Source organism: Pristiophorus japonicus, unplaced genomic scaffold (genome assembly GCF_044704955.1).
Source record: "Pristiophorus japonicus isolate sPriJap1 unplaced genomic scaffold, sPriJap1.hap1 HAP1_SCAFFOLD_826, whole genome shotgun sequence".
Lineage (NCBI taxonomy): Eukaryota > Metazoa > Chordata > Chondrichthyes > Pristiophoridae > Pristiophorus > Pristiophorus japonicus.
In genome coordinates this window covers 27,776-47,329 of record NW_027254747.1, presented here as the reverse complement: position 1 = coordinate 47,329, position 19,554 = coordinate 27,776, and the positions used below count along the sequence as shown (strand labels likewise).

General features: G+C 44.1%; 1 protein-coding gene across 3 annotated transcripts in view; it reads left to right on the top strand.

The window, feature by feature from the left end:
• The first annotated feature begins 62 nt into the window (after positions 1-62).
• LOC139257398 (zinc finger protein 239-like) overlaps positions 63-19,554 on the top strand; it is a 31,203-nt gene continuing 11,711 nt past the window's right edge. The window contains exons 1-3 of one of the 3 annotated variants that reach the window (XM_070874446.1): positions 63-272; positions 5,244-5,323; positions 10,046-10,966. In XM_070874446.1, coding sequence (XP_070730547.1) covers positions 10,388-10,966 — 579 coding nt within the window. In that variant the 5' untranslated portion in view covers positions 63-272; positions 5,244-5,323; positions 10,046-10,387. Of the gene's footprint in view, positions 525-3,849; positions 4,368-5,243; positions 5,324-10,045; positions 10,967-19,554 lie in introns of those variants that run through there. The other 2 variants (XM_070874445.1, XM_070874447.1) reach the window with 2 other exon arrangements.

The window sequence follows — 19,554 nt, the reverse complement described above, 5'->3', positions numbered from 1 at the left end:
AAATTGCGGATGTTCAACCGTTACCAGGAAACGTCACAGCCCTGCCCAGATCGCCTGTGACGTCAATGCTGAGGGGCGGCACCACTCCCAATGCGCCGGATCCCAAGCTCACTCCTGCAGTATTAACAATAACTTTTCTTTATAGAGCGCCTTTAACGCAGTAAAACGTCCCACGGCGCTTCACAGCAGTGTTATAGGATACAACACATACATTTGACACCGAGCCACAAAAGCAGAAATTGCGGCAGGTGACCAAAAGCTGGGTCACAGAGGTAGGTTTTAAGGAGGGTCTGAAAGTAGGAAAGAGGCGGAGAGGTTTAGAGAGGGAGTTTCAGAGCTCGAGGCCCAGGCAGCTGAAGGGTCGGACACCGATGGTGGAGCGATTATAATCGGGGATGGTCAAAAGGACAGAATTTGAGGAGTGCAGACATCTTGTGGGCTGCAACAGATTCCAGAGATCGGGAGGGGCGAGGCCCTGGAGTGGTTTGTAAAAAGTGATTTGTGATTAACAACAACTTTTAACAGTGAGTCTTGTTTATTTTGTTTATTTGTACATGGGACGTGCTGGCAACGGAAGAATAACCATAATATGATAAAATGTTACATTAAGTTTGAAAGTGATTTTGTTAAATCAGAAACTGGGGTCTTAAATTTAAACAAAGCAAACTTTTTAGGTATGAGGGGTGAGTTGGCTAAGATACATTCGGAAACTACATTAAGAGGTATCAAGATAGATAAGCAATGGCTCGCTGTAAAGAATTAATACATAATTTACAATGATTACATTCCTTTTAAGGCACAAAACCCCCACAGGAAAGGTGGTCCAACTGTAGCTAATAAGTGAAGTTGAAGATAGTTTTAGATCGAAGGAAGAAGCTTATAATGCTGCCAAAAAGAGCAGTAAGCCTGGGGATTGGGACCATTTTAGAATTCGGCAAAGGAGGACCAAGAAAGGGAAAATAGAAAATGAGAGTAAACTAGCGAGAGATATAAAAACAGACTAAAAGCTTCTGTAGGTATGTTAAGAAGGAAAAATTAGCAAAAGTAAATGTGGGTCCCCTACAGGCTGAGAAATTATAATAGGGAATAAGGAAATGGCAGAGAAATTAAACCAATACTTTGGGTGGAAAATTGTGGTTGTAAGCTTCTTTTGGGTGAACACATCCGACATGAATTTAAAAAAAAATTGCCTGGTGGTCTCAGAGGAACATAGGATTGCGGTCGGAGTCTGAGTTTCATAGTGCAGTGTACAGGACCATGTCTTCCAGGTATGTATTTATATCCTGGGATCATGTGGGCCTGAACCACCAATGAACATCATTGATAATAATGGGAGCTCTGGTTGTATGAGCTCCCATTGCTTTCAGCAACAACAACTTTATTTATATACCGCTTTTAACGTAGTAAAATGTCCCAAGGCACTTCAGTGTTATAAGACAAAGCAAATAAATTTGACACTGAGCCACATAAGAAGAAATTACAGCAGATGACCAAAGCTGGTCAAAGAGTAGCTTTAAGGTGCATCTTAAAGGGGGAAAGAAATGTCCAGAGGCAGAGAGGCTTAGGGAGGGAGTCCAGAGCTTCGGGCCCAGGCAGTTGAAGGCACGGCCACCGATGTTGAACAGTTCTAATCAGGAATGCTCAAGAGGGCCAATTTTGAGGAACGCAGACATCACGTGGTATTGTGAGGCTGAAAGAGATTACAGAGATAGGTAGGGGTGAGGCCATAGAGGGATTTGTAAACAAGGATGAGAATTTTAAAATCGAGGCGTTGCTTAACTGGGAGCCAATGTAGGTCAGCGAGCACAGGGGTGATGGGTGATCGGGACTTGGTGCAAGTTAGGACATGGACTGCCGAGTTTTGAATGACCTCAAATTTACATAAGAACATAAGAAATAGGAGCAAAAGTATGGCCATAGGGCCCCTCGAGCCTGCTCTGCCGTTTAATACGATGATGGACTGAAGTCCACTTCCCTGCCCGATCCCCAAAACCCCCAATTCCATTCTCGGTTAAGAAACTGTCTATCTCTTTTTTAAATTTATTCAATGTCCCAGCTTTCATAGTTGTCTGAGGCAGCGAATTCCACAGATTTACAACCGTCTGAGAGAAGAAATTTCTCCTCATCTCAGTTTTAAATGGGTGGCCCCTTATTCTAAGATTATGCCCCCTAGTTCTAGTCTCCCCCATCAGTGGAAACATTCTCGCTGCATCCTTCTTGTCAAGCCCCCTCATAATCTTGCACGTTTCGATAAGATCACCTCTCAATCTTCTGAATTCCAGTGAGTCGAGGCTCAACCTACTCATCATTTCCTCATAAGTCAACCCCCTCATCTCTGGAATCAACCTCGTGAACCTTCTCTGAACAGCCTCCAAAGCAAGTATATCCTTTCATAAATAAGGAAACCAAAACTGTATGCAGTATTCCAGGTGTGGCCTCACCGATACCCTGTATAACTGTAGCAAGACTTCCCTGCTTTTATACTCCATCCCCTTTGCAATAAAGGCCAAGATTCCATTGGCCTTCCTGATTACTTTTGTATTTCATGCACAAGTACCCCAGGTCTTGCTGTACTGCAGCACTTTGCAATTTTTCTCCATTTATAAAATAACTTGCTCTTTGATTTTTCTTCTGACAAAGTGCATGACTTCACAATTTCCAACATTATACTCCATCTGCCAAATTTTTGCCCACTCACTTAGCCTGTCTATGTCCTTTTGCAGATTTTTTGTGTCTTCCTCACACATTGCTTTTCCTCCCATCTTTGAATCATCAGCAAACTTGGCTACATTACACTTGGTCCTTTCTTCCAAGTTGTTAATATAGATTGTAAATAGTTGGGGTCCCAGCACTGATCCCTGCGGCACGCCACTGGTTACTGATTGCCAACCAGAGCATGAACCATTTATCCCAACTCTCTTTTTTTTTGTTAGTTAGCCAAGCCTCTATCCATGCAAATATATTACCCCAACCCCGTGAACTTTTATCTTGTGCAGTAATGTTTTATGTGGCACATTGTCAAATGCCTTCTGGAAGTCCAAATACACCACATCCACTGGTTCCCCTTAATCCACCCTTCTCGTTACATCCTCAAAGAATTTGACAAAGCAAATTTGTCAAACATTACTTCCCCTTCATACATGCAAATATGTTTGATTAACGTGAAAATATAAATTGTGTTCACCACCCCACCAGCCTCGCTTTGTCTGTCTGTCTGTCTGTCTCTCTCCTCCTAAACTGAGGGACATTTAACAGTGATCTATCCATCCCATCCTCATCACCCAGAGATGGCTATCGGAGTGAGCGGTGAGAGACAGGCATAGTATCAGTCTTAAACACCCGAACTGTGTCTGCATATTAGGCTCAATACTAGTATCACACATTCATGTATAACATCAGTGGGGAGAGAGAGACACACACATTATCAGTCTTACACTTGGCATCAGTGTCTCCATATTATGCTCAGTAACAGTGCCACACTGTCATATATAGCACCAGAGAGAGAAACAGTGTCTGACATATCAAGAAAGACTGGATCAACTGGGCTTGTATCCACTGGAGTTCAGAAGAATGAGAGGGGATCTCATAGAAACATTTAAAATTCTGACGGGTTTAGACAGGTGAGATGCAGGAAGAATGTTCCCAATGTTGGGCAAGTCCAGAACCAGGGGTCACAGTCTAAGAATAAGGGTAAGCCATATAGGACCGAGATGAGGAGAAACTTCTTCACCCAGAGAGTGGTGAACCTGTGGAATTCTCTACCACAGAAAGTTGTTGAGGCCAATTCACTAAATATATTCAAAAAGGAGTTAGATATAGTCCTTACTACTGGGGGGATCAAGGGGTATGGCGAGAAAGCAGGAATGGGGTACTGAAGTTGCATGTTCAGTCATGAACTCATTGAATGGCGATGCAGGCTCGAAGGGCCAAATGGCCTACTCCTGCACCTATTTTCTATGTTTCTATCTGTCAGTGTTGTACTCAAGTGTGTCCACATCACATGAAATAACAGGATCCCGCCTTCACAAACAGTACAAGAAAAAGGGGATAGCAACAGAGAGAGAGAGCTGAGAGAGACAGGAGAGATCGAGGCAGGACCGTGAGACACAGAAACATGCACAGTATCAGTTCACTAAATGCATGCTGCTCCTCCCCTCCACACAGTGTTTAAACTGACAGAAAGGGCCCATGCGAGCTCCCCTCCTCCAGCTCTGTCAATGGCTGCTGTTTCCTCTGTGTTGGGCTGATGATCGTTGAACACATCAGGGAGCGGAGATATCCCAGCCCCGAGTAAGGGAGCAAACAGCAGCCTCCTTGCAGCAGTTCATCACATTGGGGCTGTGTCCGCAGACGGGCTTTGAGTCGGGGTAAGTTCAGCGGCAGTCGGGGGCTGTCTGTCAGAGGCAGAGTGGAGTAGGAACTAGTTCTGGAACATGGAGTGAGTGGGGGAAGGGGGAGCCCATTCTCGGGCTGTGTGTGTACGGTGTAAGGTAACAGAGAAAGTAAATCACCTCGCTCTTTCAAATCATTGTTGCTTTCTTTCCCCAAATCAGTAGTGAATGTTCCTGATTCAGTTCCAATCTCACAGTGTCTGTTGTTCTTGGACATTGAACAGTGGAAACACAGCCTGAGAGTGAGGATGTGAGGAGTGTCACAAAGTGCATCTATTGCAGGCACCAGAAGAGGACTGTGATAGGAGACATTTCAAAAATGGGTTATTTTGTTTCTGTGCGTTGAATTCTTCAGAACCATGTTGCTGGTGATCGAGCGATACATTGTCGCCCCCTCAGATACATCAGCATTTGGTAACTGTGACATTCTGTTAATGATACAGGCCGTTAACTCTGTTTCAATAGACTGGGAACAATTGTTGTATAGCCCAAGTACCTGTGGTTATATTCCAGGAAGAAATTCAGAATTTTACAGGTAGTCCCATGGAAGCAGGAGCTATCAACCTGAACTGTGCCAATCGGGTGTTCCCATTCATGGACCAGTGCTGGGTTTGGGTTGTATCTGGATGCTGATAACTTACTATAGAACAGTCCTATACACCTGGTGTGGTGAATCTGAGTGTCGCTGTACTGCAGTGAGATCAGACAATGACACTGTTTGTATCGCAGATTCCTCTCTCCAGATACTTTACTTTATTAAACACAAACACATGAATTATAACTTTATTTTTATAATCTCTCCATTGGCTGTCCATATCATAACTAATAGTGTTCTCCTATTATTATTCTCAGAGCAAAATACTTCACCAAGCCAGAATAAATTTGATCTTTCCTCAACCCGGAACAGTGCAGGCAGCTCCTTCTCACACACAGTAAGTACATTATCACTCTCAGAGCGCAGAGACACAGAACTGACCTCAATCATATTGTCACAGGCAGCAGAAGCTGTCAGTCCCACAGTGATCCAAATTCCCAGAATTATATTATGAATCCCACAGTCACTTGGAGCAGTACAATAATATGTTGTTTCAAAGTCCAATCATATCTCATTGAAAGGCAGATCCAATTTCACTCCCTTACTCACACACACGAACAGATGGACACTGACAGTGTCAATTCACACTCGTGTCTGTACAATGACTCTCAAACCCAACAGCTAACATACAAGAGCAGAGAAACTGAGGTAATGGACTGAATCAAACCTCCTCCTGAGACAGTCATCGATAATCGCAAACTATCATCCGCCGACAGCAGGTGAGACGGAACCAAATCCAACACTCACACAGAGCAAGAATAGCTCAGTACAAGAGACTGTCAATTACATAATCAATCCCACACTCTCGCACACCACCAGTCTAACATACATCATCAATCCCACAGTCACACATCACCAGTCTAACAGATACATAATCAATCCCTCACTCTCACACACCACCAGTCCAACAGATACATAATCAATCCCTCACTCTCTCACATCACCAGTCTAACAGATACATAATCAATCCCACACTCTCACACACCACCAGTCTAACAGATACATAATCATCCCACACTCACAAACAGTACCAGAGACTGAGAGAAACATAATGATTCATACACTCAGACACATTGAAAAAAAATCACAATCTGTCATTCAATCATTTCCAGTACCTGAGATTGACTGACTGACTGACAGTGAAACCCACACTCCCGTACCAGGCACTTACAGCTACAGACAAATACTCACACTCACATACCAGAGACAGATAGTTAGAGAGTGAACTCCACAGTCACGCACCAGAAACTGACAGGTACAGAAAAAAAACACTTTTGCATTCCAGAGACTGATAGATAGAGTAATACCCACACTCACATTCCAGAGACTGATAGATACAGAGTAATACCCATACTCACATTCCAGAGACTGACAAATACAGACTAAAAACCACACTCCTGTAACAGAATCTTACGGGTACTGATTAAAACCCTTACTCAAATATCAGAAACCGATAGATACAGAATGAAACCCACATTCACTTCTCAGAGACGGACAGATACAGAATAAAACACATATCAGAGAGTGACAGAGCAAAATCAACACTCACCTGAAAGTGACTGACTGATTCAATGTCAAACCCACAATACCACAGCTGTACCAGACACTTAAAGGCACAGAATGAAATCAACATTCATATAATAGCAACTGACGGGTACAGAAAACATACACACATTAACATACCAGTGACAGACAGGTAGAATGTCATAACAGAAACTGTGACATATAGAACATAACCCCACTCATAACAGAAACAGACAGGTACAGCTAAAAAGTGCCACACTCACACACAAGACTGACAGGTACAGAGTGAAATCCACATTCACACACTTGAATAAAACACACGTTCACATAACAGAAACTGACAGGAGGAAAACCCACATACACATACCATAGACTGACATTCACAGAATAATACCCACACTCAGATACCATAGACTGATGGATACAGAGTAAACCCCATACTCACACCAAAGACTAATAGATACAGAGTGAAGATCACACTCTCATCCCAGAGAATGACCACTGTAGAGTAAAATCCACACACACAAAAAAGTGAGTGACAGATCAAGAATAAAACCTGCACTCACATCCCAGAGAGTGAAAGATAGACAAAAATACACAATCATGTTACCGAGATTGGTACATACAGATAATACCCAAATACATATACCAGAAACTGACAGATACAGAGAAAAACCACACTCAAATTTCAGAGACTGACAGATAAAGAATAAAACTCACACACACATCCTCGAGAGTGATAGATACAGACTTAAATATGCACTCCCTTACCAGAAACTGGGAGTTATTGCACTGATTGAACACTTACTCATGTAACACAAACTGACAGGTACAGTGTAAAACCCCACCCTCCCATTCCTGAAACTGACAGGTACAGTGCTAAAACCCACATTCACATCAGAGAAACTGAAAGTTGCAGAATGAAGCCCCACTCAAATACCAGAAACAGACAGATACAGACAAAAGCCCACATTACCTGAAACTGACCGAGAGTAAAACCCACACTCGCCTACCAGAGATTGAAATTTACAGATACAATCCACACATACCAGAGACTGAAAGGTAGAGAGTGAAAGCCACACACACACACACCAGTAACTGACGGATACAGATCACAACCCACACTCACATATCAAACACTGACAAATAAAGAGTAAAACCGCACTCACAAAGAAAATCAACACTCAAATACCAAAAATTGACAGTGCCGGAGGAAAACCCACAATCACAGAGTAGAAACAGACATGAACAGAGTAAAATGCACACTCACATTTCAGAAACCGATGGGTACAGAATACAGCTCGCATTCACATAACAGAAACTGACTGGAATAGAGGAATCGCAAACTAACATACCAGAGACTGACAAGTAGAGTGAAATCCACACACACACCAAAAACTGTTATATACAGAGTAAAATTCACACTCATCTACCAGAGAATGAAAGATACAGAATGAAACCCACACTCACTTACCAGTAATTGACAGGTACAGAGTGAAAACCTCTCTTCCAGACCATAAACTTACAGGTATAAAGGAAAAGCCACACTCGCTAACCAGAGACTAACAGATACAGAATAAATACTACACTCACTGGTGGGCGTAGTCTATAGGCCCCCTAACAGTAGCTACACTATTGGATGGAGTATAAATTAAGAAATAATGGAGGCTTGTGAAAAAGGAACAAGAATCATCATGGGCAATTTTAATCTTCATATTGTTTGAACAAATCAAATTGGCCAAGGTAGCCTTGAGGAAGAATTCATAGTGTGTATCCGGGATAATTTCCTTGAACAGTACTTTGCGGAACCAACCAGGGAGCAGGCTATCTTAGATCTGGTACTGTGTAATGAGAACATAAGAAATAGGAGCACGCCATTTGGCCCCTCGAGCCTGCTCTGCCATTTAGTAAGAACGTGGCTGGTCCGATCATGGACTCAGCTCCACTTCCCTGTCCGCTCCCCATAATCCTTTATTCCCTTAACGCTCAAAAGTCTGTCTATTTTCACCTTAAGTATATTTAATGGCCCAGCCGCCACAGCTCTCTGGGACAGAGAATTCCACAGATTTACAACCACCTGAGAGAATAAATTCCTCTCATCTCAGTTTTAAATGGGTGACCCCTTATTCTGAAACTACATCCCCTAGTTCTAGTTTCCCCCTATGAGTGGAAATATCCTCATTGCATCTACCTTGTCGAGCCCCCTCATTATCTTTTATGTTTCAATAAGACTGCCTCTCATTCTTCTGAATTCCAATGAGTATAGGCCCAACCTACTCAACCTATCTTCATAATCAACCCCCTCATCTCCGGAATCAACCTAGTGAACCTTCTCTGAACTGCCTCCAATGCAAGTATATCCTTCCTTAAATACAGAGATTAAAACTGTATGCAATACTCTAGGTGTGACCTCACCAATACCCTGTACAGTTGTAGCAGGACTTCTCCGCTTTTATACTTCAACCCCTTGCAATAAAGGTCAACATTCCATTTGCCTTCCTGATTACTTGCTGTACCTGCATACTAACTTTTTGTGTTTCATGCACAAGTACCCCCAGGTCCCTCTGCACTGCAGCACTTTGCAATTTTTCTCCATTTAAATAATAATTTGCTTTTTTATTTTTTCTGCCAAAGTTGACAACCTCACATTTTCCCACATTATATTCGGGACGGACTCCACTTGGAATATGCTGGGGCTAGGGTCCTGGCGAACCGAATAACTGGGGCTGCAGAGAGAGCTTTAACTAATCAGTCGGGGGGAGGGGGTGGGGGCAGGGCACGGCGGGGGAGGGTTCAGGTGAGCAGAAATCTAAAAGCTTAAAGGACAAGGTGAAGGCAATAGAGCAGGGTAGCATTGAGGGAAACTAAAACCAAAGCGTGACAGGAAGGGACAGAATCTATAAACATAAGAGTGTATCCGGAAACTGGAGCCGTAGCAGGAGCAAAGCCATGCTGACTCTGCTTGACTGAATTATGCTTTTCCAAATGTCCTGCGACAGATGTTAGGCGAACTGGTCTTGTGACACTGTTGTGAAGCGCCTTGGGACGTTGTACTATGTTAAAGCTGCTATATAAATAAAAATTATTAACAAAAGGAAAGCTGCAGGTTTGTGCGTCACCATCACGATTCATCGAGGCGTAGAGTGCATGTATGGCCATCTTTGCAGAGGAGCAAAGTGTGGGTGGGGCTACAGGGTCCCCAGGGTCAGCACCTTCAGGGGAGGAGAGGGGAACCAGTGAGTGTAGAACTAAACTCAGCTAGAGTCCGTACCTTCAGGGGAAGTTAGGGGAACCAGTGAGTGTAGAACTGAACCTAGACAAAGTAGATGGTGAAAACTGGGAGCGGAGGACATGTTGTTTTCAGACGTGCGATGTGTTTGAATTTCAGGACAGGGAGGACAGAGAGTGTATGGGACAGGGATTTACAGCTTTGTAGGAATGAGAGAGGAAAGAATGTTCCATGGAATCTAGAATTGTCTGTTCTGAATTTGTGTCTGGTACTTGCAGTAATGATTTTTGTAAACTCCTTTTGCAGGGTATAAGAAGGGCAGGATTTGCAGATGGGAAAATCAAACCAAACAGCACGTCAAGATCTGACAGAATAACACGATTCCTCCGGACCTGAATGTCATCGGCCTTTGACTGTGGAAGGAGAATTGTTTGCCTGTTCTGTCTGTGGAAGATTTCAAACATCACTGTGAGTGGAAAAGCACCGAGACACACACCTGAGTGAGAGTGTTCCAGTGCACTGCCTGTTGAAAGAGCTTTAACCAGTTACACAGCCTGAAAAAACATCACACCATTCACAGCGGGGAGAAACTGTACACGTGTTGTGTGTAGACGAGGCTTCAACTGATCATCCAACCTGCAGAGACACATGGACACCCGCACCATGGAGAAACCATGGGAATGTGGGGACTGTGGGAAGAGATTTAATTACCCGTCAGAGCTGGAAAAACATCGGCGCAGTCACACTGCAAAGAGGCTGTTCATCTGCTCCGTGTGTGGGGATCGATTCACTCAGTCAAGCCACCTGATGGGACACCAGCGAATTCACACCGGGGAGAGGCCGTACACTTGCACCGTGTGTGGGGAGGGATTCACTTGTTATTCCAACCTTCTAACTCACCAGCGAGTTCACACTGGGAACAGGCTGTTCACCTGCTCTGAATGTGGGGAGGAATTCACTTGTTCATCCAATCTTCTAACTCACCAGCGAGTTCACTCTGGGAAAAGGCCGGTCACCTGCTCCGTGTGTGGGGAGGGATTCGCTCGGTCATCCCATCTGCTGACACACCAGCGAGTTCACACTAGGGAGAAGCCGTTCACCTGCTCTGAGTGTGGGAAGGGATTCACTGAGTCATCCCAGCTGCTGATACACCAGCGAGTTCACACTGGGGAAAGGCCGTTCACCTGCTCCGTGTGTGGGAAGGGATACGCTCGGTCATCCAACCTGGTAAGACATCAGCGAGTTCACAAGTGACTGCAGGGTTTGGATTCTGCTGTTACCCCAGACTGAATCGTGTCCATTCTGACAGTTGGGGTTTCTTTCTGCTGATAGTGATTTCCCCCTCTAACTGGACTGGAGTTTAATATTCTGGATATTTGACCAATTAATCAACGGGAAAAGGGTCAGATAAAAATAATTCTAATTTGTGTTTGCATCCATACTTAACTCTTTAAAGGGATTCTTCAAATACTGAAAGCTGCATCAAATGGAGCTAAATGTTGTTAACAATTGATAATAAAATGAATTGAATCTGCAGGTTGATTTTGGATTTCTCTGGGAGGGAGCCGGACGTGATGTGCCTTGAAATACCGCCGGTATCCAGTAGATGATGCGGTCCCTCCTATTAACTCCAACTCAGAGGAGCGTGACTGCCCCCTAGAGCAGGAGGAATAAGGGCAGCTCAGGGTCAGGCACTGAAAATACTGCACCCCACAGGGACATCACTCAGTGCCCCCTCCCTGGGGCAGCTCAGGGTCAGACACTGAAAATACTGCACCCCACAGGGACATCACTCAGTGCCCCCTCCCTGGGGCAGCTCAGGGTCAGACACTGAAAATACTGCATCCCACAGGGACATCACACACTGTCCCCAGCCTGAAGCAGCTCGGGGTCACACACTGAAAATACTGCATCTCACAGGGACATCACACACTGCCCCCTCCCTGGGGCAGATCAGAGGCAGAACATGGAATGGAAAGGGGAGGTTCCAGTTGTTGTGGACCATGTAGGAACCAATGACCTAGGTAGTACTAGGAATGAGGTTCTGCTGAAAGAGATGGAGGTGTTGGGATTCAAATGAAAAAGCTGAACCTCAAAGGTAATAATCTCTGGATTGTTACCTGAGCCCCACACCAATTGTTACAGGGATAAGCAGATTAGAACAGTAAATGCATGGCTCAAAGAGTGGTGTGGGAGGCAGGGGTTTTTCTTTACAGGCACTGGCACCAGCACTGGGCAAAGAGGGAGCTGTTCCCTTGCCATGGGTTCCACTTGAGCTGGGCAGGAACCAGTGTCCTGGCGAATCGAATAACTAGGGCAGTAAACAGGGCTTTAAACTATTGAAGGCTGGGTGGCGAGATCCAGGAAAGTACAGCACGGTTTAGATAGAGAGAAAAAGCAACAAGAGACATGTCAAGGCTCTAGAGCAGAGTTTTGGGTAAAAATAAGCAGAGTGGGTGAGGAAGGGATAGAGAGAGTAACAAAGGTAATCGGGCATTACTGACTAAGGAAAAATAGAAAAAAGCCAAAGCTAAAGGCACGATATCTGAGCGCATGAAGTATTCGCAAGAAAATAGATGAATTAATAGCGCAGATAGAAATTAATAGGCTTAATCTGATAACCATTATGGAGCTGTGGTTGCAAAGTGACCACGGTTGAGAACTAAATATTCCGGGATACATAACTTTTAGAAGAGATAGCAAAATTGAAAAGGAGAAGTGGTAGCCCTAATAATAAAGGATGGGATAAAGAATACTGTCTTAGCTCGGAAAATCAAGAAATAGGATCAGTTTGGGTGTGGCTTAGAAACAGCAAGGGCAGAAAACATTGGTGGGAGTTGTTTATAGGCCCCCAAACCATAGTGGTAATGTAAGGCACTGTATAAATCAGGAAATTAGAGGTGCATGTAACAAAGGTAATATAATAATTATGGGGGACTTTAATCTGCATATAGACTGGGCAAACCAAATTTGCAGTAATAGTGTGGAGGACGAATTAATGGAAGGTATACAAGATGGTTTTCTAGATCAGTATTTTGAGGAACCAATGAGAGAACAGGCTATTTTTGATCTAGTAGTGTGCAATAAGAAAGGGTTAATTAATAATGTAGGAAAGTGGCCCTTGGGGAAAAGTAGCCATAACATGATAAAATTTTGCATTAAATTTGAAAGTGATTTAGTTAAACAAAGGAAACTGTAGGTATGAGGGGAGAGTTGGCTAAGTAGATTGGGAAACTATATCAAAAGGTATGATGGTAGAAAAGGAATGGCTAGCATTTAAAGAATTAAGTTATAATTTACAACAAACATACATTCATTTAAGGTACAAAAACCCCACAGGAATAGTTATCCAACCGTGGCCAACAAGAGAAGTTAAATATAGTATTAAATGAAAGGAAGATGCTTATAATGTTGCCAAAAAGAGCAGTAAGCCTTGGTAGATTTTAGAATTCAGCAAAGGAGGACCAAGAAATTGATAAAGAAACGGAAACTAGAATATGAGAGTAAACTATCGAGAGACAAAATAACAGACTGCAAAAGCTTCTATAGGTATGTGAAAAGGAAAATATTAGCAAAAGTAAATGTGGGTCCCCTACAGGCTGAGACAGGAGAAATTATAATGGGGAACAAGGAAATGGCAGAGAAATTAAATGCATACTTTGTGTCTGTCTTAATGGAAGAAAGCACAAAAAATTTGCCAGCACTACTGGAGAACCCAGGGTCCAGTAAGAATGAAGAACTGAAAGAAATTAGTATTAGTAAAGAAAAATGGTACTGGAGAAAATAATGAGACTGAAAGCCAATAAATCATTTGGACCTGATGGCCCACATCCGAGGGTATTGAAAAAATTAGCTATAGAAATAGTGGATGCATTGGTTATCACCTTCCAAAATTCCATAGATTCTACAATGGTTCCCGTGGTTTGGAAGGTGGCAAATGTAACTGGACTATTTAAGAAAGGAGGGAGAAAGAAAACAGGGAACTACAGAGCAGTTAGCCTGACCTCAGTAGTAGGGAAAATGCTCAATTCTATTATAAGGATGTGGTAACAGGCACTCAGAGAAAAATAATAAGATTGGACAGAGTCAACACTGCTTTATGAAAGGGAAATTATGTTTGACAAATCTGTTGAGACTTTTTTGAGGTTGTAACTAGCAGAATATTTAAGGAGGAATCAGTGGATGTGGTGTATTTAGATATTCAGAAGGCATTCGATAAGGTGTCACACGAGGTTATTGAACAAAATTAGGACTCAAGGGATTGGGGGTTAATATACTAGCATGGATTGAGGATTGGTTAATGGACAGAAAACAGAGTAGGAATAAACGGTTCATTTTCAGGTTGGCAGGCTGTAACTGGTCGGGTACTCCAAGGATGGTGCTTGGGCCTCAGCTATTCACAATATATATCAGTGATTTGGATGAGGGGGCCAAATGTTATACAGTTGGACGTCTCTGGTCCGGCATCCTTGGGACCTGACCGGTGCCGGATCAGAGCATTTTCCGGTACTCGGGATGTCAGCTGCTGACAGCGACCCGGACATGTTCTGTGCATGCATGGGGAGAGAAATAGCGGGGAGGGGAGAGAAGCTGCGAGACAGGGAGAGAGCTCAGCCACGGAGCCGAGAGAGAGACAGAACCACCACCCACGCCGGGACTGATGCTGGACCAAGCATGTTTCCAGACGAAAGAGACCCAGACTGGAGAGTACAACCTGAATATCTACATTTGCTAATGATACAAAGCTAGGTGGGAATACAATTTGTGAGGAGGGTACAAAGAGGCTTCAAGGGGATTTCGACAGGCTAAGTTAATGGGCAAGAACATGACAAATGGAATATAGTGGAGAAATATGAAGATATCCAGTTTGGTAGGAAAAATAAAAAAGCAGAGTATTTTTTAAAAGGAGAGGGACCTGGGTACAAAAATCACAAATTTAACATCAATTAACAAGCAATCAATTAAGAGAGCAAATTGTATGTTGGCCTTTATTACAAGATAATTAAAGTATAAGAGGAAAGGCTTCTTACTGCAGTTATATAGGGCCCTGGTGAGACCACACCTGGAGTATTGTGTACAGTTTTGATCTCTTTACCGAAAGACGGATATACTTACCATAGAAGGGGTGCAATAAAGGTTCATCAGACTGTAAAGCCAAACTGCAGGTGTACAGATACAACCCAGGGGTCAGTCCGCCCAGTGGCCAGAGGACACAGCAGGTTTACAGGTACAAACCCAGGGTCAGTCCGCCCAGTGACCAGAGGACACAGCAGGTTTACAGGTACAAACCCAGGGTCAGTCCGCCCAGTGACCAGAGGACACAGCAGGTTTACAGGTACAACCCAGGGGTCAGTCTGCCCAGTGACCAGAGGACACAGCACGTGTATGGGTAAAAACCCAGGGTCAGTCCGCCCAGTGACCAGAGGACACAGCTGGACATCACGAATTATCCATTCTGCCATCGACATCAGCATTGTGTTGGATCAATTGCTAAAAATGGTTCCTCATTGGTTATCTGCCAGAAATGGAAAACAGAAGCTATACCTGGTTATGAAATAGTCTGTGACTGATTCTGTGGTGAAGTGCAGATCTCCACCCCCATTATATAAAGAGAGCTCGACGTGATGTAACCGAGTACTTTGAACCTCATTGATGCCACAATAGAAACAGTCTGTAATTTATAGAGAGCCAAAATGTGCAAGGAATAAGATCTGGCTATTTCTGTTTGTGTTTTCCATCTCTCCTGTCACCTCTCCTCGACACCTCTGCCCCCTTCTTCCTCTCTATCTGTGTGTCTCTTCCTTTGTTTTTTGTTCCTTTTTCTGATCAGCCAGCTCTCTTTGACAGTCATCCACTTTCTACCCATCTGTCCCTCTCTACCTTTCCTCCTTTCTCTCTATGGTCTCTCCCTGGCACGTGGCCCCTATTTCTCTAACACAGCCATACCAGGCCACAGTCCCTCAAAAAGGCAATGTCAGGGCGGTGAGGGATCTTCCAAAAGAAACATAAGCAGGAGTAGGCCATTTGGCCCCTGGAGTCTGCTCCACCATTCAATATGATCATGGCTGATCTGATCTTGGGCTCAGCTCCACTTCCCTGCCCGCCCCCCATAATCTTTTACTCCCTTATTGCTCAAAAATCTGTCGATCTCCGCCTTAAATATATTCAATGACCCAGCCTCCATAGGTCTCTGGTTCAGAGAATTCCACAGATTTACAACCCTCTCAGAAGAAATTTCTCCACATCTCAGTTTTAAATGGGCAGCCCCTTATTCTCAGACTATGTCCCCTAGTTTTAGTTTCCCCTATAAATGTAAATATCCTCTCTGCATCCACCTTGTCAAGCCCCTCACTATCTTATAAGTTTCAATAAGATCACCTCTCATTCTTCTGAACTCCAATGTGTATAGGCCCAACCTACTCAACCTATCATCATAAGTCCGCCCCCTCATCTCTGGAATCGACCTAGTTAACCTTCTCTGAATAGCCTTCAATGCAAGTATACCCTTCCTTAAATACGGAGACCAAAACTGTACAGAGTGCTCCAGGTGTGGCCTCACCAATACCCTGTAAAGTTGTAGCAGGACTTCTCTGCTTTTATACTCTATCCCTCTTGAAATAAAGGCCAACATTCCATTTGCCTTCCTGATTACTTGCTCTACCTGCATACTAACTTTTTGTGTTTCATGCATAAGGACTCCCAGGTCTCTGTACTGCAGCACTTTGCAATTTTTCTCAGTTTAAATTATAATTGCTTTTCTATTATTTCTGCCAAAGTGGATAACCTCACATTTTCCTACTTTATACTCCAGCTGCCAAATTTTTGCCCACTCACTTAGCCTGTCTAGATCACTTTGCAGATTTTTTGTGTCCTCCTCACAATTTGCTTTCCCACCCATCTTTGTATCATCAGCAAACTTGGCTACATTACACTCTGTCCCTTCATCCAAGTCATTAATATAGATTGTAAATAGTTGAGGACCCAGCACCGATCCCTGCAGAACACCACGAGTCACTGTTTGCCAATCCTCTATCCATGCTAATTATATTACCCCCAACCCCGTGAGCTTTTATCTTGTGCAGTAACTTTTTATGTGGCACCTTATCGAATGCCTTCTGGAAATCTAAATACACCACATCCACTGATTCTCCCTTATCCACCCTGCTCGTTACATCCTCAAAGAACTCCAGCAAATTTGTCAAACATGATTACCTTTGCCATGCTCCTCCTTTGCTGTATGGGAAATCGGGGACGTTTCCAGTGTCCCTGACTATGATGTGTGCAGGAAGTATGTCCAGCTGCAGCTCCTGACAGACCGCATTGCGGCACTGGAGCTGCACATGGATTCACTCTGGAGCATCCGCGATGCTGAGGATGTCATGAATAGCATGTTGAGTGAGTTGGTCACACCGCAGGTAAAGGTTACACAGGCAGATAGGAAATGGGTGACCAGCTGGAAGAGCAGTGGAAGGAAGGTAGGTAGTGCAGGGATCCCCTGCGGTCATCCCCCTCCAAAACAGATATACCGTTTTGGGTACTGTTGGGGGGCTCATCAGGGGAAGGCAGCAGCAGCCAAGTTCATGGCACCATGGGTGGCTATGCTGCACAGGAGGGCAAGAGAAAGAGTAGGAGAGCTATAGTGGTAGGGGAATAGATAGGTGTTTCTGCGGCCACAATAGAGACTCCAGGATGGTATGTTGCCTCCCTGGTGCAAGGGTCAAAGATGTCTTGGAGCGGCTGCAGGGCATTCTGGAGGGGGAGGGTGAACAGCCAGTTGTCGTGGTGCATATAGGTACCAACGATGTAGGTAAAAAACGGGATGAGGTCCTACAAGCTGAATTTAGGGAGCTAGGAGTTAAATTTTAAAAGTAGGACCTCGAAGGTAGTAATCTCAGGATTGCTACCGGTGCCACGTGCTCGTCAGAGTAGGAATTACAGGATAGTTAAGATGAATACGTGGCTTGAGGAATGGTGCAAGAGGGAGTGATTCAAATTCCTGGGACATTGGAACTGGTTCTGGGGGAGGTGGGACCAATGCAAACCGGACGGTCTGCACCTGGGCAGGACCGGGACTAATGTCCTAGGGGGAGTGTTTGCTCGGGCTGTTGGGGAGGGTTTAAACTAATATGTAAGAGGGATGGCAATCTATGCAGGAAGACAGAGGGGAGTAAAATGGGGGCAGAACCAAAAGGTAGAAAGGAGATAAGGAAAAGTGGAGGGCAGAGAAATCAACGGCAAAAATCAAAAAGGGCCACATTACAACATAATTCTAAAAGGACAAAGAGTGTTTTTAAAAAAAACAAGCCTGAAGGCTCTGTGTCTCAATGTGAGGAGCATTCGTAATAAGGTGGCTGAATTAACTGCGCAGCTGGCTGTTAACGGATATGATATAATTGGAATTACGGAGACGAGGCTCCAGGGTGACCAAGGCTGGGAACTCAACATCCAGGGGTATTCAATATTGAGGAAGGATAGACAGAAAGGAAAAGGAGGTAGAAACATAGAAAATAGGTGCAGGAGTAGGCCAATCGGCCTTTCTAGCCTGCACCGCCATTCAATGAGTTCATGGTTGAACATGCAACTTCAGTACCCCATTCCTGCTTTCTCACCATACCCCTTGATCCCCTTAGTAGTAAGGACTACATCTAACTCTTTTTTGAATATATTTAGTGAATTGGCCTCAACAACTTTCTGTGGTAGAGAATTCCACAGGTTCACCACTCTCTGGGTGAAGAAGTTCCTCCTCATCTCGATCCTAAATGGTTTACCCCTTCTCCTTAGACTGTGACCCCTGGTTCTGGACTTCCCCAACATTGGAAACATTTTTCCTGCATTTAACCTGTCTAAACCCATCAGAATTTTAAACGTTTCTATGAGGTCCCCTATCATTCTTCTGAACTCCAGTGAATACAAGCCCAGTTGATCCAGTCTTTCTTGATAGGTCAGTCCTGCCATCCCGGGAATCAGTCTGGTGAACCTTCGCTGCACTCCCTCAATAGCAAGAATGTCCTTCCTCAGGTTAGGAGACCAAAACTGTACACAATACTCCAGGTGTGGCCTCACCAATGCCCTGTAGCAACACCTCCCTGCCCCTGTACTCAAATCCCCTCGCTATGAAGGCCAACATGCCATTTGCTTTCTTAACCGCCTGCTGTACCTGCATGCCAACATTCAATGACTGATGTACCATGACACCCAGGTCTTGTTGCACCTCCCCTTTTCCTAATCTGTCACCATTCAGATAATAGTCTGTCTCTCTGTTTTTACCACCAAAGTGGATAACCTCACATTTATCCACATTATACTTCATCTGCCATGCATTTGCCCACTCACCTAACCTATCCAAGTCGCTCTGCAGCCTCATAGCATCCTCCTCGCAGCTCACACTGCCACCTAACTTAGTGTCATCCGCAAATTTGGAGCTCCTACATTTAATCCCCTCGTCTAAATCATTAATGTACAGTGTAAACAGCTGGGGTCCCAGCACAGAACCTTGCGGTACCCCACTTGTCACCGCCTGCCATTCTGAAAAGTACCCATTTACTCCTACTCTTTGCTTCCTGTCTGACAACCAGTTCTCAATCCATGTCATCACACTACCCCCAATCCCATGTGCTTTAACTTTGCACATTAATCTTTTGTGTGGGACCTTGTCGAAAGCCTTCTGAAAGTCCAAATATACCACATCAACTGGTTCTCCCTTGTCCTCAAAAAATTCTCGAAGATTTGTCAAGCATGATTTCCCCTTCACAAATCCATGTTGACTTGGACCTATCATGTCACCTCTTTCCAAATGCGCTGCTATGACATCCTTA